The sequence below is a fragment of the Thamnophis elegans genome, chromosome 4, assembly GCF_009769535.1.
Source record: "Thamnophis elegans isolate rThaEle1 chromosome 4, rThaEle1.pri, whole genome shotgun sequence".
Taxonomy (NCBI): Eukaryota; Metazoa; Chordata; class Lepidosauria; order Squamata; family Colubridae; genus Thamnophis; species Thamnophis elegans.
Window position 1 is genome coordinate 130,662,356 of NC_045544.1, and position 27,897 is coordinate 130,690,252.

At 44.3% G+C, this 27,897-nt stretch overlaps 1 protein-coding gene across 5 annotated transcripts in view; it reads right to left on the bottom strand.

Moving 5' to 3' along the window:
• The window catches only part of NLK (nemo like kinase), a 116,379-nt gene that overhangs the window by 39,990 nt on the left and 48,492 nt on the right, over positions 1 to 27,897 (bottom strand). For 3 of the 5 annotated variants that reach the window (XM_032215071.1, XM_032215068.1, XM_032215067.1), the window contains exons 2-3: positions 17,537 to 17,666; positions 2,528 to 2,583 (exon numbers count right to left, since the gene is read on the bottom strand). In XM_032215071.1, coding sequence (XP_032070962.1) covers positions 2,528 to 2,583; positions 17,537 to 17,620 — 140 coding nt within the window. In that variant the 5' untranslated portion in view covers positions 17,621 to 17,666. Of the gene's footprint in view, positions 1 to 2,527; positions 2,584 to 17,536; positions 17,667 to 22,069; positions 22,329 to 22,445; positions 22,488 to 27,897 lie in introns of those variants that run through there. The other 2 variants (XM_032215069.1, XM_032215070.1) reach the window with 2 other exon arrangements.

Consider the following 27,897-nt stretch of genomic DNA (forward strand, 5'->3'; position numbering starts at 1 on the left):
AACAAATGTGGCAAGAAAAATTGTAAAATGGGGCAAAACTCAATCAATTTCTCACTTAACAACATACATTTTGGGCTCAATTGTGGTCGTGCATTGAGGACTACCTGCACTTACCTTCAGTGTTACTTCATTCTACTGTAGCATTAAATTTCATATAGAACAAGCTTGTTCTTTCAGAATTATGGAATTGTTATATAACTGTCTACCTTTAGAAAAGTTTCTCTTGAGTTAAACTCAGCTCCTATAATTTTATTGATGTGTCGTAATTTTCTTAGCAGTAGTATGAAAATTGTCATTGTTGCTTTTGGACAATTTTTAATATTTTACTATTAAATATACAGTACTGAGATTCCCAGGTGGGTTCCCCTCCAATTATTAGCCAGGTTCAACCCTGCTCATCTTTTTGAGAGCAGGCAAAAACAGCCAGGTTACATCCCTACAAATTGAAAGCTCTCTCTCTCTATCTCTCCCCTCCCTTCCTCTCTCTCTGTCACTCTGTGTGTATGTGTGTGTGTGTGTCTATCTCTCACTCACTCACTTAATCACACTGTGTGTGTCTGTCTCTCCCTCCCTCTCTATCACTCTATCCCTCTCCCCTCCCTTCCTCTCTCTGTCACTCTGTGTGTATATGTATGTGTGTGTGTCTATCTGTTTCTCACTCACTCACTCACTCACTCACTCACTCACTCTGTGTGTGCATCTCCCTCTGTGTCTCTGTCTGTTTTTCTGTCTGTCTCTCCCTCCTTCCCAACCTGCAGATGGGCTCCGGACCAGTGGAGCCTCTTCCTTCTTTTTAACCAGGTGATCTTTTTATTAAGGCATAAAAATGAACCTTAATTAGAGGCTCAACAAAAGAAGCTGGAAAGAGATAATGAGATAATGGAGCCAAGAAGCTGAAACCTGGAACTGGAGAAAAACCTTTTCTATCCCCTTACCAGCCCATTCGGGAAGACGATCCCTCCCCCCGTGGATGGGTTCTAGACCAGCGGAGCCTCCCTGGACATCACAGCAGCAGCAGCCCCAAGTGTGCCGATCTCGGCGTTTTTCACATCGGGGCGTGCTGCAAGAGGGAGGGAGTGAAGACCTTTTCTAGCCGGCGCAAAGGACTTCCCCAGACTTGCTTTGCTGAGCAGGGGATTCAGTAGAAAGGAAAGCAACTTCAGAGCTACGGCTGGTGTTGGGCCGGCAAAGGCTTCCCACTGACCTCCCCCCCACCTCCGAGTTCCTGACAGATCGAATTATTTCAGCAACAGCTTCCCCCACCATGGCGCCCAGCCTCCCCCTCGTACGTCACCTCCGCTCCATTCTCCAGCAAGCCTCATGGGGTTTTTTGCCTTTAGGAATAAGAATGTTTAAAAGGCTTTTTTTTTTTTAATTTGAAAAAAAGATGATGCAGGTTCTGAAAGAGTGAATCTCCGTCGCACTGCTATGCTTTTTCTTCCTCCAAATAATGGTCACTGCTTATTGTAGCGAGTCAGCCTCCTAACTTCAGTCCAGGCTCTGCAACTACCTTCTCTCCCCACCCCCCCAAACCCACAGAAACAGGAGGGAATCGGTCATTATCATTAGCACTCTCTCCCACGCCTGGCCTCCCCTTTGGAGGTAAGGGGCGGGGAAGAGCAGATCTCCCGGGGACACAAATATTCCCCAAGTTCCACCACCCGCTTCTCGTAGCTCCCCCCACAAAAAACAGGAGAGGAGTGAAATAATGCTACGCTTTGGAAACGCGGATCTCCAATGCCAGGGCCATGCCAGGAGCTTCGGGGGTTCCCTCCAGGTCACCTGCACAGCCAGCAGCCGCATCCACAGGCTCCGTGGAGAAAGGCAGGCCATGGGAAAGGGGAGCAAGTGCGCTCCCTGGCTCCCCGCTCCAATCTCGCCCGCCCAGTTCCCAGACCCTCTCTTTGGAAAGAGTTCTCCAGCAGCCTCTGGCGAGGTGTTTTCCCCGCCCCACTCGGGCGCAAAGCAAATAAAGCAAATAAAATATAAAATGCTGGTTTACCTTTCTCTGCTGCTTCTCTCCCTGGCTGGAGCCAAGAGGAGATCCCTGTCCTAGTCTTCCTGCTGCCCTCGTGGCATGGGCAAAACAGACGGTACTTTGTCCCTTCTGTCTCCCCGTTGCTCAGAAAAGCAACTCCGGGAAGGTCCTTTGGTGGCGGCCCCCGGCCGCTGTGCGGCCCGGTGCCAGGTACTCCGCGGCCCGGCACCGGTCCGCGGACCGGGGGTTGGGGACCACTGCTCTACATGATTAAAAGATAAATCTGGGAGAAAACCCCGAAGCCTGCCCATGAAGCAGGTTGATATTCAATTCTTGTAACAATAATCATAAATTTCTATACAATCCCTCCACTTCCTTCTTTTAGCAGCCTATTCTTATAACAATGTTTTTCTAGATGGTCTATTACAACTGGCCTCTATATCACCTTTACAGATGCTAAAACTCAAGACAAAAATCTGTAAGCAGTTTTATAAGCTAGAATTCATTACACCTACCTCAATGAAATTATTTATTTAACATTTAGGATACATTTCTTCAAAGTAGTCGATGTGTGGTGGCTGGAGTATGTCGAGAGCGGAGAGTACCTAGGAAATAAGATGGAAGCTGATTTATTACCAAAGCCTCATTTTACAAAAAGAAATGAATGAACAAAGGAAAAACATTTTCAGTTTGCAACTGTATCTTTGATGGTGGGAAGGGCGATGTAAACTTTGGAAACCTGAGACAAAAACTCACCAATGGAAAGAGCAATGCTGATGTTTTATCATAGCAGATTCAAGGATTTAATATTATAAGGTCGATGTTTAGATTCCAACACACACACACGCACACACACACACACACACACACACACACCATCATACACCTCACTATGTTTGTTTAGTTGTGTATTATATTATCTAATGTATTATTTTTATAATACATTAGATGTGTTAACATGCATTATCAAATGTATTATCTAATATAATAAATAATTAAACAAACTTTTTCAAATGAAATGCTCAGTTGAATACACAAGATCCAAACTGCTGAAGCAAAGAAAAACATAGCTAACTTTCAAAGAAGGTTTCAGATAAACCCTCAGAACAATTCAGATACAATTCATTCATTCATTGCCATAATTAATTTATTCATTTAACTACCCATGACAACACATTAGACATTTCTATGTTGAAAAAGTATAGGTGACAAGGAATAATGGTTCTTAAAGTTAATTTGAAATAACATGATTTAAGAATTTTAAAATTAGAATCACCCCTTTGAATTGGTCTCAGAGACACACTGGGAAACACAGCTGGCATTAATATCTGTATCTCATGAGTCAACAAAATCACCTCCAGAATTGACAGTCTGATCAATGAGTAGGCAATCTGATGTTTTGCATCCCTTTTGATTTATTTTCACTACTGTAATGCTATAATATAAAAAGAACATGAGGCAGCATGGATACTGTATTGGGACAATACTGGTATGATACGAGAGTGGCACATCAAACATTAGGTACATCCACTTTTGAATTTCTTTAATTTCAACTGCCTCACATTCTTTTTATATTACAGCACTAGTGAAAATTAATCAAAATCTGTCATTAGGAAGTTATGTATATGAGAGATGAGACATTTTGCCCGATTGGTCAAAACGGAACAGCGAGCTTTCAGTTATCCTCTTTATTTGGTAAAGGTAGGATAGTGGTCAAAAAGAGGACCTGCCTAGTCATGTCATTCCAACTGTCCCTCTTGCAATCATCTCTGAATATTGCTGAAATCCTGTATTATATTGAAGTAGGTAATAAGTAACTAATTGTACTGATTATATTTGGAATTCTGGATTCATTGGTGTTTTCCCTTGTTTTTCAGGCATTCCTGCTTCCCAATAATAACTTGCTGATATTTAGAGATCTGACATAATTGCTTTAAAAAAACCTTGTGTTTCAGCATTGGCACAGCTTTTTAAAAATTATTTCTAGATTTGGGGAAGAAATATCCAAAATCTTTTTCTTTTTTATGGCTGGGTTTGATAGAAGGAATAAGAAGTTTCCTAATCAGGAGATTCAGATTGACTGGTTGTAATCTATTGTAATGATTTTTTCCCCCTAGGGAATTCACCGAAGGAGTTTTTTGGTGAGTTACAAGCTGGAAGAATAGTTAAGGAAACAGTAGTCTAAAACACATGGAAAATACCAGGTTGCTTTTCGGCACTCATTCCAAAATGTACATTAAAATATCCTACTTATTACTAAATAATAAGTGATAAATAAGAAGAACAGATGTTCTTGCTTAACCTCTCTCTGTAAAGTGGAGGAAATCCTTACTAGGAAAATGTATGCAACAAAGAAAACCCTTTTTTTATTTGGAAGAAATAAGTATGTTTTGATACCAGTGTCTGCAGTATATATGTTTAATTTCTCAAGACATTGTCTCTTATTTCTTTAATCACTGCAGCTTTTATATTTCAATTTGTATATGATTGATCTGTTTTATTGGGTCGCTTCACCTATACCTACCTGGTTGTCACCAGCTGGAGTTTATAGTTGGTTTTGACAATGTTGCTATCTCTACAAACTATATGTATTTATGGTAGGCTTTCTTATTGATAGTTGTAAGATCTGCTTTTACCTGTTAGCATCTGCCAGAACAGAACATGGATTCCATATTTGCAGTGGCTGTCTTAAGTGATGGCTGTCATGAAAGTAGTGATCATCACATGACTGATTAGTTTTAAAAAGAAATGAAATTCCCAAAGAAAGGAGAGAAAATGAGAGAAAGTATAACAATAAAGTAGGAGTAATGAATTCTGGGGTGTGTTTTCTCTCTCTTCTCTCTCTCTCACACACACACACACACTAAAATTGGGCCCAATGATCTGTCACGACTTACAATTGTAATTGCCAATCAATTACCATATTAACTCAAAGTTATCTATATTGCTATTTTATTTGGGGAAGGAGCATGTTGGGCTTACTATTCTTTGGTGTCACAATGGTTAGAATACAGCATGGCAGGCTAACTCTGCCTACAACCTAGAGTTCAATCCTGACCTGCTCAAAGTTGATTCAGCTTTCCATCATGTTTAATGAGAATCCAGATTATTGTGGGCAATATGCTGATTCTGTAAACCCCTCAGAAAGGGCTGTAAAGCACTATGGAGCGATATGTAAGTCTAACTGCTACTGCTCTTGCTATTTAGGGTTAGCTACTTGACAACTATTCACAAATAATACTTGTCCATTATAAGTATTTTCCCAATATCTGTTCTGATTCTAAAGCGGAACTCTAAGTCTTGCACTTAAATATTCACTAACCTTGTCAAAGTCCAATCAAGTAAAATCACTAGCTTTATTTTAGTTCTATTTTACAAAGAAAGATTTCTCCTTATTTAGAAAATATCATAGTTGGTTTCTTAAAACTATATTAAGATACTTTTGTGATTCTTACCACAAAATAGCCATATATTATTGAATTACCTTGGCATTTCTTACAAAAAAACCAAATCTTCCTCGTTCAGAAGAACATGGTAATTTTTTATTTGTTAAAAACGCACATGATACAAGCATCATGATCCAATCATGTTTCTCAGTCTGCTTGATTTTTAAATTTCTATGTCAACTGATAGAGAGGCAAGAATCCTATTCTTCAAAAATCAACAGACAAGTATAGAGATTAAAAGATTGCTTTTAATCTTTAAAAGAGTACTGAACAGAACTTGACCAGAAGGAATTGCATTTGTTTCTTTTAAGAAACCAACATTTTTAGAACTAATGCAGAATGCATTTATTTAACAAAATATAAAACACATATTCATCGCCAAATTAAAACCACAAAAGTCACATTGTATAAACCTGTACAGGTAATAAACCAAGACTGGAATAAAAGACCGTTGGCTTACCTGAACGGTCGTTCTCGGGGCACTGCGAAGAGAGCCCAAATGCTGGGTTAACACAGCCTATCTGCCCTTGGACTGAGTGATGTTTTTCTTGACCACGCCTCCCTTTGCCTGCACATGCTCAATTCGAAAACGAAGGAACCGTCCTGTAATCAATTACAGTCAATACAGCCACATCGTTCAAAAAACAAACACCCGGGTGGGTTTGGGCTCTCTTCGCAGTGCCCCGAGAACGACCGTTCAGGTAAGCCAACGGTCTTTCTCCAGTGCACTGCTCAGAGAGCCCAAATGCTGGGACATGCCCAAGCTATTGAGTCCCAGGGTGGGGAAGCGCCGAAGCCTCTGGCATTTCAGCCACTCTTTGGTATTAACTCTTCTGCCAAAGGAGGCTTCGGCTGAGGCAAAGGTGTCAATCTTATAGTTTCTAATAAGGCCGTGGGGGAAGCCCAGGTGGCCGCTCTACAAATGTCTAGGATAGAGGCCTGGGTTGCCCAGGCTGCAGACGTTGCAGCGCTCCTGGTGGAGTGAGCGGTGATTCGTCTCGGAGCCGTCTTGCCCTGGTGCTCATATGCCAGTTTGATGCAAGCACGTAGCCAACGTCCCACAGTGTGAGAGGAGACCTTGCGGCCCAGGGACGCAGGGAGGAAGGAGACAAAGAAGCCTCTGACCGGCGGTAGTCCTTTGTTCTCTTTACATACGTGCGCACGGCCCGTCTCACGTCCAGCTTGTGCCACTCACGCTCCTTAGGGTGAGAAGGATGGGGACAGAAGTTGGGCAAAATAAGTTCTTGAGTCCTGTGAAACAGGGAGTTAATTTTCGGAGCAAATGACGGATCAAGTCTCAATATTACTCTGTCCGGGTGAACTACGCACAAATCCTCCCTGACAGAGAGCGCAGCAAGCTCGGCTACCCTGCGAGCGGATGTAATGGCCACCAGGAAAGCGGTCTTGATGGTGAGGTAGCGCAGACTGGTCTTTTTCAAAGGCTCAAATGGGGCTTTGGTCAGGGCCTTAAGCACAAATGGAAGATCCCATGACGGATACCGGTGAACAGTTGGAGGGCTGATGTTCGCTGCTCCCTTGAGAAAGCTCTTGATCTGGGGGAGCTGACTCAGCGAGCGAGAGGAGCCCTTTGCCAGGATGGTAGACAACGCTGCAACCTGGCGTCTGAGGGTGCTGACTGCAAGGCCCTTATCCAGACCCTCTTGCAAAAAGTCTAGGGTCTGGGGGATCGAGGCTGAGGAGGCCTCTATGTTCCTAGTCTTGCACCACCGTGAGAAGGCGGCCCAGGTGGCATCGTAGATTCTAGTCGTAGAGGGCTTCCTGGACGCTTGGATTGTTCGAATGACCTGGTCAGAGAATTTTTGCTTTCTCAGGAGCTCCCCTTCAAGTGCCAAACGGCTAGCTGCAGCCACTGGGGCTCCGGATGGGTTAAGGCCCCCTGGCTGAGGGCAATCTTGTCCCGGGGGATTCTCCAAGGTCTTTGAACTGAGAGGCTGACCAGGTCTGCGTACCAGGGCCTTCTGGGCCAGAAGGGAACCACCAGAATGAGGTCTGCCTTTTCGGTCAGGAGCTTGTTCACCACTTGAGGGATGAGCGGAAGTGGAGGGAAGGCATACAGAAGTCCCTGAGACCACGCTGACCTCAGAGCATTTGTTCCCTCCGCCTGGGGCGAGTGGTAGCGACTGAAGAAGCGTGGGAGCTGTGTGTTGTTGTGTGTGGCAAATAGGTCTACCTGTGGCTTGCCGAACCTCCTCACGATCTGCTGGAACAGGTCCGGGTGCAGGCGCCACTCCGAGTGGTCGATGCGTTGGCGGCTCAGCCAGTCTGCTTCCCGGTTGCTTACGCCGGAGATGTGATCTGCACTGAGAGAAGCCAGATGACGTTCCGCCCACCTGCCCAGCGCTTCTGCCTCGAGCATGAGGGCCTTTGATCGAGTGCCCCCTTGCCGGTTTATGTGCGCTTTTGTCGCCACATTGTCTGTCATCAACAGTACATGAGCCCCTCTTACTAGAGATGCGAACTTTCTCAGCGCTAGGCGAGCTGCCCTCAGTTCCAGCCAATTGATGCTGTGGGCGGCCTCCCTCTGAGTCCATCGGCCTTGGGCTAGGTGGCCCTGACAGTGGGCGCCCCACCCCAGGAGGCTGGCATCCGTGGTGACAACTAGTCTCTCCGGCTCCTTGAACAGGCAGCCCTTCCTGACTGCCTTGGACCTCCACCATGCCAGAGACCGGATCACCTTTCGTGGGAGCCGAACCCGCCTGAGTGAGTTGCTGTTCCTGGCCCTCTGCACTGGCAGCAGAAACCACTGCAGCTCCCTGGCGTGAAGGCGAGCCCAGGGAACCACCCCCAGGCACGAGATCATTATCCCTAGGAGCTGGGACAGCTGAATGATGGGTACCGACCTGGCAAGGCTGCAGTGCTTCACTCTGCGTCTCAGGTTCGACAGCCGGTCTGGCGAAAGAAATACCTGGCAGGAGGTGGAGTTGATGACCGCACCCAGGTGCTGTATACAGGTGGATGGTCGGAACTGGCTCTTCTCCATGTTGACAGAGAAGCCATGGTACTGCAGGGTCTGCACAGTTAGAGAAACATCGCGGTGTGCCTGCTTGGTGGTGAGAGAGTGAATGATTATGTCGTCTAAATAACATTCCAGACGAACCGGATGGTTGCGGAGATGAGCCGCTAGCACTGCCAGAATTTTGGTGAATGTTCTGGGCGCAGATGATAGCCCGAAGGGAAGAGCCCTGTACTGGAAATGCTTCCCTTCTGCGTAGAACCTCAGGAACCGCCTGTGGGCCACATGGATGGGGACATGCAGGTAGGCTTCTTTGAAATCTATTGATGTCAATAGGTCCCCCTCCCTCACACAGCTCAGGATGGAGTGGAGTGACTGCATCTTGAACCTCTTGTAAGCCAGATGCTGATTTAGGCTCTTGAGGTCCAAGATGGCCCTCCACCCCCCTGAACTTTTGGGCACTAGGAAGAGGATCGAATAGAAGCCCCTCCCCTGCTGATCCCTGGGGACTGGCTCTATCGCCTCTATCTCTAGGAGATGGCAGATTTCTGCCCTCATGCGTTCCCTCTTTTCTGGGTTCCTGGGGGTAGGACAGCGGATAAACTTTCTTTGGGGAAAGGATAGGAAGTCCAGGAGAAGGCCCTTGCGAATGGTGTTGAGGACCCACTTGTCCGATGTTATCTCCTCCCACCTGTCGGCATACAGCCGTAGCCGACCCCCGATGGGGGGATCCCTGTGACCGTCACTTTCCCTTACGAAAGGGCCGGGATCCACCACTGTTGTTTCCTCCTCCTCGGAATGGTCTCCGAAAGGAAGACTGGGATTGGTTGGCACGAGCCCCGAAGGATCTGTCTTGGTGCCTATCCCCCCCTGCCTGAAAGGGCCTCTGATAGGAGGAAGGGTGAGAAGATTGCCCTGTTTCCTGGCTCCTGTAGGGTCTCTTACGAAAGGACCCCGCCCCTTTCCGGTCACCCCTTTTAAAGGTTGCCGGAAGGATCTTGCGTTTGTCCTTGGTTTCGGTGACAAACTTGTCCAGGGCCTCTCCAAACAGAAAACCCCCTTTAAATGGGGCCGATGCCAGCTTCCATTTAGCCTTCATTTCGGCCTGCCAGTGCCTGAGCCATAGGAGGCGGCGGGAGGTGATATTGGAAGCTAGAGCTCTGGAAGAGAATTTTGCTGCTGTCAAGGTGGCATCCGCCGAATACTCGACAGCGGTAATAATCTTGGTTAGCTCATGGCGCCACCTAGATTTCCTGGGCGGGGGTCTGGACCTGAGTTGGCGCAGCCAGAATAGGGTGGCCCTAATAAAAAAGGAGGCAGAGGTGGATGCCTTGATGGCCCAGGCAGACGCCATGTGTGTTTTCTGACATGCCTTTTCCGACCTCTTATCTTCTGCCTTAAGTCCCTCTAGGAGCTCAGCTGGCAGGTTGGAATTGGAAGTCAGAGACACGACTGGGGCATCTACTTCTGGGAATTTGAGGATTTCCTCCATTTTATCTTCTACTGCATATAGAGTTCTATCCCCCCCACTGGGGTTGGTCAGGGTGCCCGGCTGTAGCCACTGGCGCTGTACCGCGTCCATAAATAGGTCTGGCACAGGAATAACCTCGGGAGTTTCTACTGTCTCTTTGAACAACCCATGCTTAAGATCCTTGGAAGTGGAAGCCTGAGAGGCCTCAGGCCTGGAAGTGGGGCCTAACTCTGTGGCCGTCATGGCTTTGTGCAAGATAGACTTGAATAATGACGGTTGAAACAGGCCAAAGAATTTTGGCTTGTCAGGGGTGGGGTTTTCGTCTTCGGAAAGGGCGAAAATCTCCCCTTCTTCCTGCTCAGAACTTGATAACCCAGAGTGAGAGGGGCTTGAAGATGGGGAGGAGGATACAGGCTCCTTAGAGGTGGAGGCCCTAGGTTTGCGTTTCTCCTTTGGGGCCTTGCCCTTGCGAGAGCCCTTGCGCTTAATGCCTTCAGCTATCCCTTGGGAGATGGCTAAGGCAATTACCTCCCTCATTTCATCCGAAAGAGCAGGACTTTTTCCCCTTTTTTTCTTTTGCTTACTGGGCCTGCGCTGGCTAGGCCTGCCTGAGCTGGATCCACCCTTCCCAAGGGGGGAATTCTGGACAGAATCTCGTTCCTCTCCGATGGAGGAGCTAGGAGAGTCGGGGTACCCCCAAGATGCTTCAGGAGATGGATCCCTGGATGCATAGTTATCCCCAGACAAGAATTCACTGTCCCCGGGGGATTGGGCCTCACGATCAGGGGAAGCTGACTCCCTGCTGCGACGGTCTGGGCTAGGTTCTGGCTGAAGGGGCCTTGAAACCTCCCTGGGATCCACTGTGGCTCTTGGAGAAGACCTTTCAAGTGAGCCTTTGTGCCCTTTGCCTTTATTTACAGAGGGATCCAGCTTGCAGCGCTTGCTGGAGGGCCCCACCTGATCCCCTAAGGCCTCCCTGCATTCCTCAGCCATTTCAGGTCCCCACGAGGCCTGGAAGATAGCTGGAGTTGGGATGGGCACGCGCTGGCCTTTGCAGTCCAAAAGCGCTGGCAGAATCTCCAGGAGGGAAGGGCCGCCTTGGGGTCGGATTTCCTTCCTCCCACTGCCCTCGGTTCCCCGAGACTTAGCTTATTTTCTGGAGGGAGAGACCAGCTGGCTTCCCAGACTAGCCCCCAGCCTCCCCGCGGCGTTCTGCAGTCGTTGAGGGCTCGCTGAGGCTGGCTGGGCTCTTCTTGCTGCCTTGTTCCTCGCACGCTCTGAGCTCTGCCGCTCTGCCCAGTGAGTCGGAGCGATCCAAAATGGCGGGGGGTGCGCACGCAGCCGCTTCCCGCTCTTTCCAGCCCTGAAAGGCGCGCGAAGGCTCCAGCCGTTGCTGCTGTTGCCGGGCAAAATGGAGCAGGCGAGGGAATCCTAGCAATCCGGCTCACCTGCTTTAGAGCCTTCTCAGAGCCTTGCTGGACTTTTCCTCCCCCTGGGACGCCCCTGTTCCAACAGGGAACTTGGTTTATCCCACTAATTGCTCCCTTGCTAGCCAGCCCCCGCTGTGCAAGCCTTTTCAACCCCCTGCAGTGCTTGCAATTAGCAACAGCAGGGAAAACCCGGCAGCCCTTCTCTTAAAGCGACGGAAGCCTCACTGGAGGCAAATAGACAGACCTGATGTAGCAGCGTGATTTCCTCTAGCTCAGAATTTAAACGTGGTCCAAATTGGGAAACTTTTTCCAGCCTTTCTGCTCTTAGACTGGAGCTCTCCCAAAACAGCCCTAACTCGGGCGGACTGAGTTTTCAAATTGAGCATGTGCAGGCAAAGGGAGCGCTGCAACGTCTGCAGCCTGGGCAACCCAGGCCTCTATCCTAGACATTTGTAGAGCGGCCACCTGGGCTTCCCCCACGGCCTTATTAGAAACTATAAGATTGACACCTTTGCCTCAGCCGAAGCCTCCTTTGGCAGAAGAGTTAATACCAAAGAGTGGCTGAAATGCCAGAGGCTTCGGCGCTTCCCCACCCTGGGACTCAATAGCTTGGGCATGTCCCAGCATTTGGGCTCTCTGAGCAGTGCACTGGAGAAAGACCGTTGGCTTACCTGAACGGTCGTTCTCGGGGCACTGCGAAGAGAGCCCAAACCCACCCGGGTGTTTGTTTTTTGAACGATGTGGCTGTATTGACTGTAATTGATTACAGGACGGTTCCTTCGTTTTCGAATTGAGCATGTGCAGGCAAAGGGAGGCGTGGTCAAGAAAAACATCACTCAGTCCAAGGGCAGATAGGCTGTGTTAACCCAGCATTTGGGCTCTCTTCGCAGTGCACTGGAGAATGCCTTCTTCTAGTCACCATGCTATTCACTGGTGCATTCACCCTCTTCTTACTAGGATTGTTATTTATGACTTTTATATTCTCTTTCCTTTAATGTGTTAAAGGAATATTATATTAACATAATTAATATTAATTAATTGATATTAATTATTCATTATTTACAATTAATTATATTATTAATTGTAATTGATGTTTAAGTATCTAATATTATTAAATTATGCAATATTAATAACTAATTAATATTTAAGGAATATAACATTAATATAATTAATATGTTCCTAAAACATGAATTATTACAGGAATTGGGTATGTCTAGTTTAAGAAAAAGGACTGGGATGTTCCAATATTTGAGGAGCTAAGAGTTAAGCGTTCAAAGGGTGATGCAGAGGGAATGGGAAGAACAGCTTTGCCTTCCAGGTCAGGTAAAGGTCAGGTCAGAAGGCAAAGCAGCTCCCTCTGCATCGCCCTGTTAACACTTAACCCTTCATTGTCTGTTCTTTATCTTACTGCTCTTGTTTCTGCCCCTTCCTTTTAAAACTTTTTTTTACCAGGAAATATAGAAACTGCCAAACACAAACTGTGGCTCATCATCTTGTTTTGAATTAAAGAGGCCATGCAGAAGGCAGGGGAAATGCTGCTTTGCCTAGGTCAGTTTGGAAATAGCTGCTCCACATGGCCCAGTTTAAAAACAGCCTATAATACTGAATTCTGCAGTTCTCTGGAAGGTAAGCAAGGCATTTTGAGGGGTGGAACAGTGGGGCAAAGCTGCCCCAGGCTCTCAGGGACCCAGCAGGGCAAGGAAGGAGGGGGAGAAGAGATAGGTGGGCATGCTTTAGCATCTCTACAAAGTTATGAAGCCACCTGGTCATTTGTAAGTGCAAGTAACCGGATTAACTATTGTAAAAATTTTATCTTCGAATCATGATCGTACATGGCTTTTAGGAGGTCAGTTGTAACTTTGAATGATCACTAAATGATCTTGTGTATCTCGAGGATTAAGCATATAGTCCTGGTTGTCACAAAGAGAAAAAACTATTTTGATGCAAACAAGTTCTACATACAAGAGAAAAGAAGTGTAATTCATGCATATCCTCATTTTTTTCTAAATTAAAGAAAAACTTTTGTGCTGCTAACAGAGTTCATTAAATATACTAGGATTTTGCATCCTAGTAAGCCAAAGCTTACAGTAATAACTTTGGAACCATAATTTTAAAAAATGTATCTCTGTTAAATGTAAAGGCCAGATAACTTCTAGCATCCTGTTTTCTTTTCACGGTTTTATTCTGAGACCAACTTCAAAGAATGATCCTCGGGCAAAGAAAACATCAGAACTGACCTACATCTGCAATGTTTAGAATCTGATTGTTTCAAAGCATTACTAATCAGAGACAAAGATGGAAGGTTGTGAATACAAATACACATTTAAGCTGCCCCTTTCATTCTTCACAATGCTTGCATAGTTACTATTAAATGGTTATTTTCATCAGCTGTTTATACATTCTCCAGAGCCATAAACATACCAGCACATCAGGTTTCTGGAGCCAAAATATGACTATAAATTAACAGCATTAAAGTAACATGAGTTACTTTAAAATTGTACATCACATGACACAACTGTCTTAATTCTGCTCCAAATTTCACTGAATAAACAATCTGAATCGGCTTTAAAGAAACAAAGTACAACACATTATACTTGGAATTATTTTTTTTCTTGGATTTGTTGCAGAAAATGTTGCCATTAATAAGAATTAAAAATTCACATACATTCTTAGTCCTTATAAAATTAAGATGGAGCGGGAATTAGTCAGTCTGTGATGCTAAAGCTGCAGGATAAAGCTTCCCTTAGGCCTCTTTTGAGTTTATAGCTTAAGTCAGACCTGAACTAGCCTTCCTGTCCCAGTGCTCACAATCTGAAAAGCTACACTAGAGGTATATCAACTCTTTACTGTTCACCTCAAAGAGACTTAATCTTAGCTTTCAAACGAAATACTTGTACAGGATCATACTTTTAGATTCTTGCAAATATTTTGCCAAAAGGGAAAAAAGGGAAAGGGATTAGATTATAAAATTTCACTATTTTATGCCGGGGGATTCTGGAATGCATAACTTGAATTTCATCTTTGGGTCCTGGGAAATATTCATACAGGACTACTTGAAGTACTGGCTCTGCTTGATTCTTAACCTGCTCCAATTTAGATGCTTAAATGATGTCTGCATTACATCACACCCCCACCCCTTTAGCTTTTCTTAGTTACATTGTTATTGTTTGCTTCCCTTAAAACTATATATGTTTTGTCATTAAGCTAAACTATACTCTGGCATTATGAATAGCCTCATTACTGCTCTACCTGGCAGGAGATGCATTAGGAGAAAAAGGCTGATGTCTTGTTTGATTAATTGACCCTGCCAAAGCCTCCAGATCCAGAAATGTAGTCTTTACTATAATTGCTTTAAGCAAAAACAAATTCAGTATTTTTATGTATTTATTTAATCAACTTGTATAGCTGCTTGTCTCAAACCAGTGACGGGGTGACGAACAATCATAAAAACAATTAAAACAGTTAAAACACAACGCAAAAAAGAAATGAAACACAAATAGCTGTCAAGTGATATTATAATCCAACAGTATCAATGTAACCAAGAAAAGGAGTCCTTCACATAATCGGGACCCTACGCCCAAGCACACAGCCAGGTCTTCAATGCCGATTACCTCCCTCCGACCGATAAGATCGCACAGACTGGGCCTCCTCCGAATCCCATCCGCCAGTCAATGTCGACTGGCGACTACACGGAGGAGAGCCTTTTCTGTTGCAGCTCCGACCCTGTGGACGACCTCCCCGTCGAGATACGCACCCTCACCACCGTCCAGGCCTTCCGCACAGCCCTCAAGACCTGGCTATCCCAACAGGCCTGGGGATAAGCTTCTAATTTGCCCCACCCGAGTGTTGAGTGTTGAATGCAAGTTGTGTTTTTATTATTTTACTTTGTTCACATACTGTTTATTTTTGAATTGCACCCCCTCCCTAATGATTGTAAGCCGCCCTGAGTCCCCTCAGGGAAAAGGGCGGCCTATAAATCCTAATAAATACTAAAAAAAAAAAAAAACCCTAAAAAAAAATACTTCTAAAAGATTAGCAGGATTGGGTCCATCCTAATCTCTGGAGGGAGAATGTTCCAGAGGGCAGGCTTTATGGCAGAGAAGGCACACCTCTGGGTCCCCACCAGCCAACATTCTTTGGCTGATGGGACCTCCAGCATTCCCTTCCTGCTGGTAAGGGCCTTGGATATGTAGAAGCAACTTGGAGAAGATGGACCTTCAAACAACCCAGTCCTAAACCATGAAGGGCTTTAAAGCTGACAATCAACAGTTTGAATTGCACCTGAAAACACACTGGCAACCAATGAAACCCCCAAGCAGTTGTATTAGATGTGATGAATAGCCAACGCCATTTATAATTCATCCATCTGAATCTTCCTCAAGACCAGCACCATGTAGACCACATTGTAGTAGTCCAAATGGGAGGCTATGAAGGTATGAATGACAGTGAGAAGAAAGTCTCAGTCCAGAAATGGGTGCAAACAGGCACACAAACTGAAGATGTGCAAAGGAAGGGCCTTTTAGCTACGGCTACCACCTGCTTTCCTGAATCCAAGGGGACGCCTGGATTTTGCATCAGGTCTATCTGAGGCAGTGTCTCCCCCAATCCAGTATCAAAAGTAGAAGAACCTTGGTACTGGAAGGCCCAAGTACTCAAAGCCATTGGTCTTGCTTGGGTTGAGCCTAAGCTCATTGTGCCCCATCCACACCCCTGGTTTACAGGGCTGGTCACAAGGACATCCACACTATTATTCAGGCAGCCCGGGGTAGAAATGTAAAGCTGTTTTTCAAAATGTAAAAAGTTTTTCAACAGCATATTGACGATGCCTCACCCCAAATTGTCAGATCATCTCACGCAGTGGCTATAGGTAGATGTTAATTAAAAGGAAGAGAGAAATGAACCTTGCAGTAGCCCACAAAGCAGGGGCCATGGGCTGGATCTCCCTCCTCTTTATCAGCACTGGCTGGGACAGACTCCAGAGAAAGGAGGAAAAACAGCATAACATTGTGCTTCCTATCCCCATCCCATCCCAACAGAGGTCATCCAAGAATGTGAACAATGCTGTTACAGTCCCAAACTTTGGCCTGAACCCAGATTGAAAAGATCCAGATAATTCAGTTCATCCAAGGTCAGTTGAAGCTGCCATGTGACCATTTTCGCTACAACCTTCCCTAAAAAGGGAAGGTTGGAGACTTGGATGAAACGTGTTGAGATTAGTGGAGTTGAGTGATGCCCCCCTTGAGGAGGGGACACATCGCCACCTTCTCTCTTCCTCTTTGGAAGAGCTTTATAGCTCCCGTTGCCTTAAGAAAGTTAAAAACATTCTTAAAGATCCATCTCATCCTGGGCACCCTTTTTTTGAACTATTACCATCAGGCAGACAGTACAGGACAATAAAAACAAGGACAAATAGGCTGAAAATAAGCTTGTATCCCAGTGCAGTATCTATATTGAATTCTACTGTATAGTGCAATATTAATGTAATATTGGGTTTTCAATTCAACTGTTTAGAATGTGAGGGATGTGTGTTTGTGTTTTATTTTTATAGTTATAATGTGCACTGAAGATGGCATTTAATTTCGTTGTATAAGGTGCAATGTCAATAAAGTAAACTAAAGACTTAAGAGCCAGCAGGACCACCCTCTCTTAAAAGAGGAATTAAATGAATCACACATACATCTATAATCAATCTATGGTCTCAGCTTGCCACTTGTTTGAAACCAACCTCGCTTACTATTTATTACAGTCTCTCCAGACACATTACAAATTGTGATTAATTTGAAGCAGAATTGAAAGCTTTCCAAATTCTCTGGGATGTTTGGGAAGAGGAAGGGAAGAGGAGCACATGAGGTTCACTACAGTTCATTTCTTTCATGCACTAGCTATGGCTTAGGCCTTAGGGCAACATGCAAGCACACTATTGATTCTTTACTGTCCTAGAAAGTAAAGAAATCAGCTCAGATATGATGTGTCGTTTTTATACATTTCCTTGGGGGCATTGACTGTTTATTTTAAGTGAACAGGTGTATTGCAACATAGAAAGCGGATTCAACTGGATTTAGATTTTAGATGTCTCCATAGTTCTAAAAAAGCTTTGTTTCCACTGATAACAGATGTAATTTACTCAGAAATTGTTGTCTGCATTTCTAATGCCTATGAATTTTTGTAACATTTTATAGTATGGCATTCTCTGGTTAGAATGCCAAAAAATATAATGAAAATATATGAACCACTCACATTGTCATGCTTAAAAAAACACAACATCTTCAATTCACGGAAGACCCTTTTGCAAGAGACCAGATTTTGGAAGACGTTGGGCATCTTTTTGAGTGCAACTCTCTTTCCATCTCGTGGATCGGTTACTGACCTACAGGAAAACAAGAATAAACATACATTTTATTTTAAGCAACTTACGTCCTTACAAAGAGAAAAGATAGATGAAAGCACTTCTTAAATAAATCCACCTATTAAGAGCCAGACAAAACTCCTGATTGAGTCTCGCTTCTTTTTATTGTTTCCATTCAATGAATTCCAACTGTGCTTCGGATCTATCACTACTCTGCATGTTATTCGGCTGCAGAATTTCTGTACACTCAAGTCCTTTAGTCCTGTGTTAGTAAAACTCTTGGCCTCCAGTATACAGTGTTCTTTATTCTCCAAATGTGGGTCATAGGTAGCCCTCGGGAGGTCTGTGGTAGTGGTCGTTAAGCAATTTTTTGTAAATCGAGGACTACCTGTACATAGCTTTGGATTATTGGGGAACAGGATAGGAAGACATGTATCTCATGTATCATGATATTTCCTGAGTGAAATTACTGCAGCCACCTCTGCAGTAAAAATTGTTAGATTTTATGATCTAAGAATGTCAACATAGGAAAATGACAATAGATGCTGCTGCTTAATCTGATGACATAGACAGATCTCTCCTGTTATCCAAAAACAGATATAAAATAGTCATGGAACATTAAACAGACTATCTTTACTAGAAAATAAGAAGCTATCTCATACTGAAGCTAATTTGTCTCAATTCTTTTAAAAATATTATTTATTTTAAAATGAACAAGTAATTAAAAATTATAAAAGTATAAAAGTGTCTGTATTAAATAATGTCTATAGAGTGAAGAAAAAAAAAATCAATTATATACATAAATTAGCTGAGCATTAAAAAAAAACCAACAGAAAAATCTATACAATAAAACCACAGATAGTAGCCATATGAAAGACCCTATATAAAATTAAGTTTATGGATTGTAAAGCTTAGCAATAAATCTAGATCAGGGGTGTCAAACTGGCAGCCCGTGGGCCAGATGCATCACATGCAGGCCATGCCCACCCCAGCTCCGTGAATGTGAAAAACGTCAAGAAACATCATGTGACGGCAACGAGACGTGGCAAGTTTGACACCCGTGATCTAGATCATATAGTGATCTAGCTATGCTACATTCTCAATTAATCCAGAAAATGGAGATTGGGAGCCCGTTTTCGCTAGCAGAGCACTCAGGCCACCACAGATGCCCCTGACACGGGTGATGTCACTCTACTCCCCCGTCCCCGAGGTCAAACACAACCCTGATGCAGCCCTCAATGAAATTGAGTATGACATCCATTCTAGATCCATTTCTTTAAATCACAAGAATGATCTTCTTTGCATTATGTAAAATTATCCTCTTTGCCAAGCCTTTGTAAAGGTCCTTCATGTGATGACAAAAGATATCAGGTTTCATTACCATTTAATGCTGCCAGTAATTAGCTGTTCCAACTTTCAAACAGAGGTTGTTCTTAACCCTATCTCACCTGAATCTTTCCTGAGATTGAACACTTAATGTATAATGCATGTTCTAGCGGGAACCAAGAAGGGGGGAAAAACCAAGTACTACCTGTTCAAAAATATCATTTCCAAAACAAGGATAAGGTTAAGCTCTTATCAGCAAGCATACTGCTTTCCATATAGACTCTCTAAGTAAAATTCTTCATGTGCAGGCTGTACTCAGGATTACTTCAAAAATACAGGTAGCCCTCGACTTACCACCATTCATTTAGTGACCATTCAGTTACAATGGCACTGAAAAGGTAACTTACGACCATTGTTCACACTTATCACAGTTGCAGTATCCCAGGGTCATGTGATCACCTTTTGCAACCTTCTGACAAGCAAAGTCAGTGGGGAAGCCAGATTCACTTCTTGTGTTAGTAACTTAACAACGACAGTGATTCACTTAACAACTGTGGCAAAAAATATATCGTAAAATGGAGGCAAAACTCATTTCACAACTGTTTGCTTAGCAATGGAAATTTTGGTCTCAATTGTAGTCGTAAGTCAAGGACTACCCGTGTGACTGCAAACACTACTGTAGCACATAAACATTTGAATATTTTATTCTAAAAACTGAGCAAAAGCCTCCCCAAAATTAGTAGAAATATTTCTTCATTAATTTAAAGTGTTGTACAGAATGTAATAGTGCCATGTAATAGTTTCTGAAAACTTCAAAAATTCCACCATAAATAATCTGATATCTCAGTCATCGAAGAATGAACATAAGTAGTTTCTAGAATAATTTTTCCTTGTGTACATAAATTTATCATTATCTGTAAAGTCTGTTAGAACAACTCAGTATGTGCCAATCACTGAGCATTGCTTAACATAAAACATTTTTTAAAAAGTTGCTCTTTTCAGTTCCATCTTGTCTTTTTACAGCTTGGAAAAGCATAAAAGCAAAAAATAAAAACGTGAATGAAATACATCAAAATATTGGCCTGAAATTTGTCTATTAAAGACCACTCGGAAAGCAAAATTTCACTTAATTATTCATACAATGGCTAGCCTTGCTAGCTCCTAGCAATCCTACCCTAATGAAAGTGAATGGCAGTGTGGTAATTTCACAGCATGTTGAGTTTGTTCTCTCTTAACTGGGGGTAACAGCTGCTTTAGTTCAGCACAAATAGTACCAGAAATCAGAGATAAGTGCTGAAGATTGTTACACAGGAATGCTTTCCTTTTCTTTGCTGATGAAAAGGCTGGCTGTGCTCTTCAGCTTGTTGTCTGCCCCCCCTCCCCCATCTGTATGAGCTAATGAGTTACAGCTGGTAAAGATAACAGCTACTTTTGACTACGTTCCAATGCCTCGTTTTTAAGAGAGATAATTCTAACATATTTAAACAAAACCAGGGTTTAAAAAAAAGAAAGAATTAAAATCTACTCTATGAAGCAAACCATATCGAACTGAGATCCTTGTTACAGGCTTTTTGGGGGATGTGGATTAATAGGACAATTATTTTTGACTTTGCTTAGTACATATGTGCATGAAAAATTAATTTGTGCAGAGCCCAAGGGACAAAAAAGCAACATGATACTTGAAATGCTAATTGGTTTACTCTGGTACGAGTTTTTGTAGGCAACTGTGGCTGCATCATCGGATGTTTCATAAGTCTGACAGACCACACAATGTCCTGTGGAAGTTCAGGTTACATGACTATTTATATATCTTCAATTAGCATTTTATAGATTAAGATCAAAGAGCCTAAGCCCATTCCTAGCAGAGTTTGTACCTTAAATACTGACAGTGAAAGCAATCAAAGGAAAAATATAAGTGGCACGTATATTTACATTTAGAAGCCAACCCCATAGGTGAAAGAGTGTTTGTCAAAATGGAATCTTGATTTATTTACTAAATTTGAATAAAGGATCAGCTCAAATTCAAAGATTATGAGAGGGAAAAAATTCATTGTATAATTATCCGTGCCATACATGCATGCTTTTATACCCCTCTTTCATGTCTTCACTTAATCAGACCCAACTGTCATAACCTTTTTTTTCATCAGACATAACATTTTGGTTGCCCTGTTTTGCATCTTTTCTAGCACTATAACATAGTACTTGAAAATGTGGCCAGAATTATACACAATGGTAGAATTGTATCCTAGATTTGTATATATTATATATACAATAATAATAATAATAATATATTATTATTACTGTCACTGTTGTTAGTGTGTTATATCAGCAGTTCTATTTTCAAATCCCTCCATAAAGATTTTCCATTTTTTACAGCAGCAGGACAATGCACCAGGATTTCGAAGACCTCTTTCCTATAGTCAATCACTGCCAAATCCAGATCCTGTATACAGCTTTGGTAGGGAAAACAGATGGGGAATGGAGGGAGGGCCACCCACCTACCAGGCAGTTTAACAGAATCATTCCTGGCTATCAGTGACACCGTAGATGTCACACTAGATTGCCTTCACATCCAATTCAGATCCTATTAAACATGCAGCCTGCATTTATTGTGAATAAGATTCAGTTTACTCTTATTTGCACTGTCACAGGTTCATTTTTGGATAGTATATACAGAAACAGGAGAAAAAGCATATTTGTTTTACCTACGTAAGAAAAGACTTTATAGAATAGTTACAAAAATCAAGCTTAGCTCTTAAAAAGTAAACGTTTTTCCTAATGTAATCATCCTCCAGATCCATCTTATTCCCACTTAATATCGAGACTTTTTTTTCTATTATCCTATTTATTCACAGAATGCTTAAATATATTTATTTAAGTATACAGTAATTTTCCTCCCTGTCTCAACTACAGTCAGTCTCTTTTCCTTCCCACATATTTCTTTTGTATTTGTGTTTGGTGAATTATTCCCCCCACTTCTGTCAAATTCATCATTTTCTATTCTTTGCTATTGCAACTGCAGTTTTTCTTTTAATCAGAATGTTTGTAATTAATTTTTTTTCTACCTCATAATTCCCAGATATTCTAGCAACTCTTACCTGTATTTCACTGTCTTGTTCCCTGGGCTTTCTACTCATCACAAAAATTGTAGTGTTCAAACACAATGCTATCACCCACCAAGCAGTTCTCACAATAAGCTTCTGTCCGAGCTCTGTTTATCAGATCAGAGATTCAAGTAGACTGGTTGCTTTATCCAAAAGAAAGATCAAGATCATTTTGCATAATTTATTCTTGATAAATCCATGTAGATCCCTGCCATGTAAATGTAGTATTTCCTCGCAATCAGCTGGGACTCGGGAGGCAGAGAATAGATGGGGGTGGGGCCAGGTGGTATTTACCGGTTCTCTGAACTACTCAAAATTTCTGCTACTGGTTCTCATTCTCCAGAACTGGTCACAATGGTCATTGGCTTACCTGAAGGGTCATTTTCTGGGCGCTGCGAAGGAGAGTCCAAAGCATGGGTTAAATTCAGCCACTCTGCCCAGGACTGAATTGAAACTTTTAGCCACGCCTCTGGTGCTGACCAGTCTCCAGTTTTTTTCAATGAAGGCGTGGAACTGTTGCACGCTGAGAAGTCAAAGAACAAAGTCCATACAATAAATCCAAAACAAGTTTGCAACTATGTCCATATGGCCAGTCTAAAAAGTCTGCAACGAATGGCAGAGATAGACTCCAGGGTCGGGTTGGACTCTCCTTTGCAGCGCCCAGAAAACGACCCTTCAGGTAAGCCAATGGTCATTTTCCTGGGCGCTGCTTGGAGAGTCCAAGCATGGGACATACCCAAGTACAATGTCACTAGGGCAGGAAGCTAATGAGCCCAGGGTCTCTCTGCTGGTATGAATGTCTTGAAAGACTCACCTCCCAAATGCTCCCTCCGCAGAAGCAAATCTGTCCAATTTGTAGTTTCAAACAAACGGAGACAAGGAAGTCCAAGTTGCCGCCCTGCAAATCTCCTCTATTGGTGTCTGGGTCGCCCGGGCTGCTGTCGTGCTGGCACTTCTGGTAGAATGTGCGGTGATATGGCGTGGCACCAGTTTGGAGTATGTGGGCTAAGGTAATGCATACTCGCAGCCAATGCCTGATGGTAGGAGAGGAAACTTTGTGGCCCTGGGATGCAGGTTGAAAAGACACGAAGAGCGATTCAGAACGCCTGAACGCAGCCGTGTGTTTGATGTACGTACGTAGCATTCTACGAACATCGAGCATGTACCATCGAGCATGTACCATCTTTTTTCTTTAGGATGTTTGGGGTGCGGACAAAAATCCGGAAGAATGACCTCCTGGGCCCGGTGAAACCAGGAGTTGATCTTGGGAATAAATGCTGGGTCCAGTCGGAGGAGCACCCTGTCAGGTTGTATCAGACATAAGTCCTCCTGAATCAACAGGGCTGCCAACTCCGAAATTCGCCGCACAGAAGTGATGGCAATCAAGAAGGCAGTCTTAAATGTCAGATGTTTGAGACTGGCGGATCGTAGTGGTTCAAATGGCGGGCCAATCAGGGCCCATAACACGACATTGAGTTCCCAGGACGGGTACCTGTGGACAATCAGGGGTCTCAGGTTGGTTGCGCCCCACAGGAAACTATGGATGATGGGGTGATGTCCAAGAGATGAGTGCTCATAGAGGTGCTAGGATCATGGACAAGGCAGCTACCTGATGCCTGAGTGTGTTAGGTGCCAGGCCCTGGTCTAGTCCATCCTGCAAATAGTCCAATATTTGTGGAACCGTAGCCGAGGTTGCCTCCATGCCGTGTGTTGTGCACCAGTTATCTAGACCCCTTCCAGTCAGGCTTCAGACCCGGTTACAGCACGGAAACCGCTTTGGTCGCATTGATGGATGATCTTTGGAGAGCCAGAGATGAAGGACATCCCTCCATCCTGGTCCTCCTTGACCTCTCAGCGGCTTTCGATACCATCGACCATGGTATCCTTCTGCGACGACTGCGGGAGGTGGGAGTGGGGGGCACCGTGTTACGGTGGTTCTCCTCCTACCTCTCGGACAGGTCGCAGTCGGTGTTAGTGGGAGGGCAGAGATCGTCCCCAAGGCCCCTAAAATATGGGGTGCCGCAGGGTTCGGTCTTATCCCCCCTACTATTTAACATCTACATGAAACCGCTGGGAGAGATCATCCGTAGGCACGGGATCAGATACCATCAATATGCGGACGATACTCAATTGTATCTGTCCGCCCCGTGCCAAATCAATGAAGCGGTTGACGTGATGGACCGGGGGCTTGAAGCCGTCATGGACTGGATGAGGATTAACAAGCTTGTGCTCAACCCGGAAAAGACCGAGTGGCTGTTGTGTTTTCCTCCCAAAGATTTGGCCAATAATCCAACACTCAGGCTGGGGGGTCAAATTTTACACCCCTCAGAGAGGGTCCGCAACTTGGGAGTCCTCCTGGATCCACAGCTGTCATTCGACCATCATATAGCGGCTGTGACCAGGGGGGCATTCGCCCAGGTACGCCTGGTGCGCCAGTTGCGACCCTACCTGAACCGGGAGGCCCTCACAACAGTCACTCGGGCCCTTGTGACCTCTAGGCTGGAATACTGCAACGTGCTCTACATGGGGCTGCCCTTGAGGAGCATCCGGCGACTTCAGCTAGTACAGAACGCAGCCGCGCGAGTGATTGCGGGTGCACCCCGATTCACCCGCATTACACCTATCCTCCGCGAGTTGCGCTGGCTACCTGTCGATCTCCGGATGCGCTTCAAGGTGCTATTGATCACCCATAAAGCCCTACATGGCAGTGGATCTGGATACTTGAGAGACCGCCTTCTGCCAATTACCTCCCTACGACCTATAAGATCCCATAGATTAGGCCTCCTCCGCATTCCATCGGCCAGCCAGTGTCGGCTGGCAACCACAAGGAGGAGGGCCTTCTCAGCAGTAGCCCCGACCCTTTGGAACGAGCTCCCCGTGGAGATTCGTACCCTCTCCACCGTCCAGGCCTTCCGCACTGCCTTGAAGAACTGGCTCGCCCGTCAGGCCTGGGGATGATTTCTACCCCGCCCGAATGTTGTATGCATGTTGCTCATTATTTTATTATGTGTTGTTGTCTCAATGTTGTATTTCCCCTTTCCCTGGTTTTCTGTGAGCCGCCCTGAGTCCCCTCAGGGAAAAGGGCGGCCTACAAATGCAAATAAAACCTCTAAACCTCTAAGTTGTCAAAGCAGCTCCAGGTGGTGTCGTATATCCTGGTTGTGGAAGGTTGTCTGGATGCCTGAATAGTGTGAATGACATTGGTGGCCCCTACTCAGGAGCAATAGCAATAGCAGTTAGACTTATATACCGCTTCATAGGGCTTTCAGCCCTCTCTAAGCGGTTTACAGAATCATCATATTGCCCCCAACAACAATCCGGGTCCTCATTTTACCCACCTCAGAAGGATGGAAGGCTGAGTCAACCTTGAGCCGGTGAGATTTGAACAGCCGAACTGCAGAACTGCAGTCAGCTGAAGTAGCCTGCAGTGCTGCATTTAACCACTGCGCCACCTCGGTCCCTCTCAAGTGCCTAATGGCTAGTTGTAGCCACTGGGGCTCCAGATGTTGAAGCGCCCCATGGCTGAGAGAGACCACATTTTGAGGAATCCGCCAAGGAGGGCTGACGGAGAGACTCACCAGATCGGCGAGCCAGGTCCTTCTGGGCAGAAAGGAGTCACTAGTAGGACCTCCGCTTCCTTCCGAATGACCTTGGGAAGAAGAGGCAATGGCGGAAATGCATACAGCAGTCCCGATGGCCATGGTAGAGCCACAAACCTCCTTTGCCACCACCCACAACTATCTCAGTAGGCATTGGAGCAAACTTGTGGAAAACCAGGCAGGAAGGCTCCGCACGGCAACCTGCAAGAGCCAGGCGATCAGACAACTGTGGCAGTTTGTGCGGGAAAGAAAGGCAAACAAAATGGTGGCCATGACTTTCAGCCTCCTCAAAATGGCCACCGCAACTTCCAACCTTCCCAAAATGGCCACCGGACTCCAATCTAAATGCTGAGGCTCCACGCCATCCGCTGGCTCCTTTAGGCAACCACGGTTGGAGGCAACGGAGTTCTCAGCGGGGAGCTAGACCACAGCGGGATTGCTGCGACCGCGCATCTACACTCCGACCCACGCGCCTCCTCCAACAACTGCCTGCAGCCTCGCGGTGCCCAGGAGAGCCCAGGACACCGAAGAGACTGAAGATAGTGAGAACTCCCGAAAAAAAACAAAGGGGAGGGAAAAAACTCACCAAGCCTACTCACAAATGAAGGAACAAGGAAAAAAGGAAAAAAAAAATCAGGTAATGAAAATAAAAGAGAGTCCAAACAATCTGGAAGGAATGAAGAGAAACTCTAAGTGCATCCCCTGGGTTGACTGAATTGAAAAAAACTGGAGACTGGTCAGCACTAGAGGCGTGGCTAAAAGTTTCAATTCAGTCCTGGGCAGATTGGCTGTATTTAACCCATGCTTGGACTCTCCAAGCAGCACCCAGGAAAACCTGCTGAATACCATCTCTGGTCTGGACCCCTTCTTTCTCCCATTTTTGAAGATATTGTAGTTATTATTCAATCTTATGTACCATGTTCATTCTCCAAGACTCCTCAAAGTTCACAAAATAGACTCCAAAGATGCTTTTTCAAAAGGCAACTGGACTTTCTGTATTTTTCCTTGAAGATGTTTCACTTCTCATCCAAGAAGCTTCTTCAGTTCTCTCAAGCAAAGTCAATGGGGAGCCAGATTTGCTTAATGACTGCATGATTCACTCAACAACTGTAATAATTCACTTAACTGTAGTCAAAAGTCATAAAACAAGGGCACAACTTATTTAACTGCTTTACTTAGCAACAGAAATTTTGGGTTCAGTTGCAGTTGTAAGTCGAGGACTACCTGCAGTCTTCAGACAACACAATGTCCAAATTCTTGATCTGTTTTGGTTTTGTGTGTCTACTACTAGTTCTGACCATGTGCAACTCAGACAATCTTAACAGTCTGCCATTCATGGTATATGGTTCTTAACAAGTTTCCACATCTGTTTTACTAGACTGAATAGAAACCATCTGACCTTGGCTGAACTTGTAATTAATAATCCAATGACTTGACTTTGTGACTCCAGAGATCGTAGAATTGCAGGATTGAAAGAGGCCATTTAGGACAAAATGTACAGGATTCAAATTAAAGCATCCATGACAGATGGCTGTTTAATCCTTGCTTGAATACATACAGTAAATTGGAGCCCATTGCGTCTGTTGGATCGGTTCCACTGTCAAAATAATTTTTTTCCAACATTCAATTAGAATTTTTTTTGTAACTTAAATCCTGCCTTTTGTGTGTTCTCCTTCACTGACCCCCCATGGAACAATAGAGAAAAGGTCCTGACCTTTTTCAATGTAACATTCTTTCAAGTATTTGAAGGACACTATCATAGATTTCCATGTCTCTCCCCACCCCAAGAGTTAAACATACCCAGTTCCTTCAGTTTTTCAGCATCAAGTCCCCAGATCATATGCACTGCTATTTCAAAAGTTCTTCCAGTTTGATCTTTTCTAAAATGAAATGTCCCAAACTGAACACAGAGGGTCTGAACAAAATAGAATGGAGCTATTATGAAAATATAACATATTTTCATTTGAATACCTAAGTAAGCCATCCAAGATTAATTTCCATTGTGCAAAAGCACCACACATGAATATTCATCTGGCCATTTTTAAATTTCCACTGTAACATTTGACTTTTTAAGCAAAATGCAAAGTTGAAATTAAGGACACATATTATCTGTTGTCTGTTTGGTGAATATGCTATTATACAAGTGACTACCTGTATAATGATGTGTTTCAAGCAAGCAAGCATTAGAAAACAAGGAAATATTCATGCTGTTACCTCTAACAA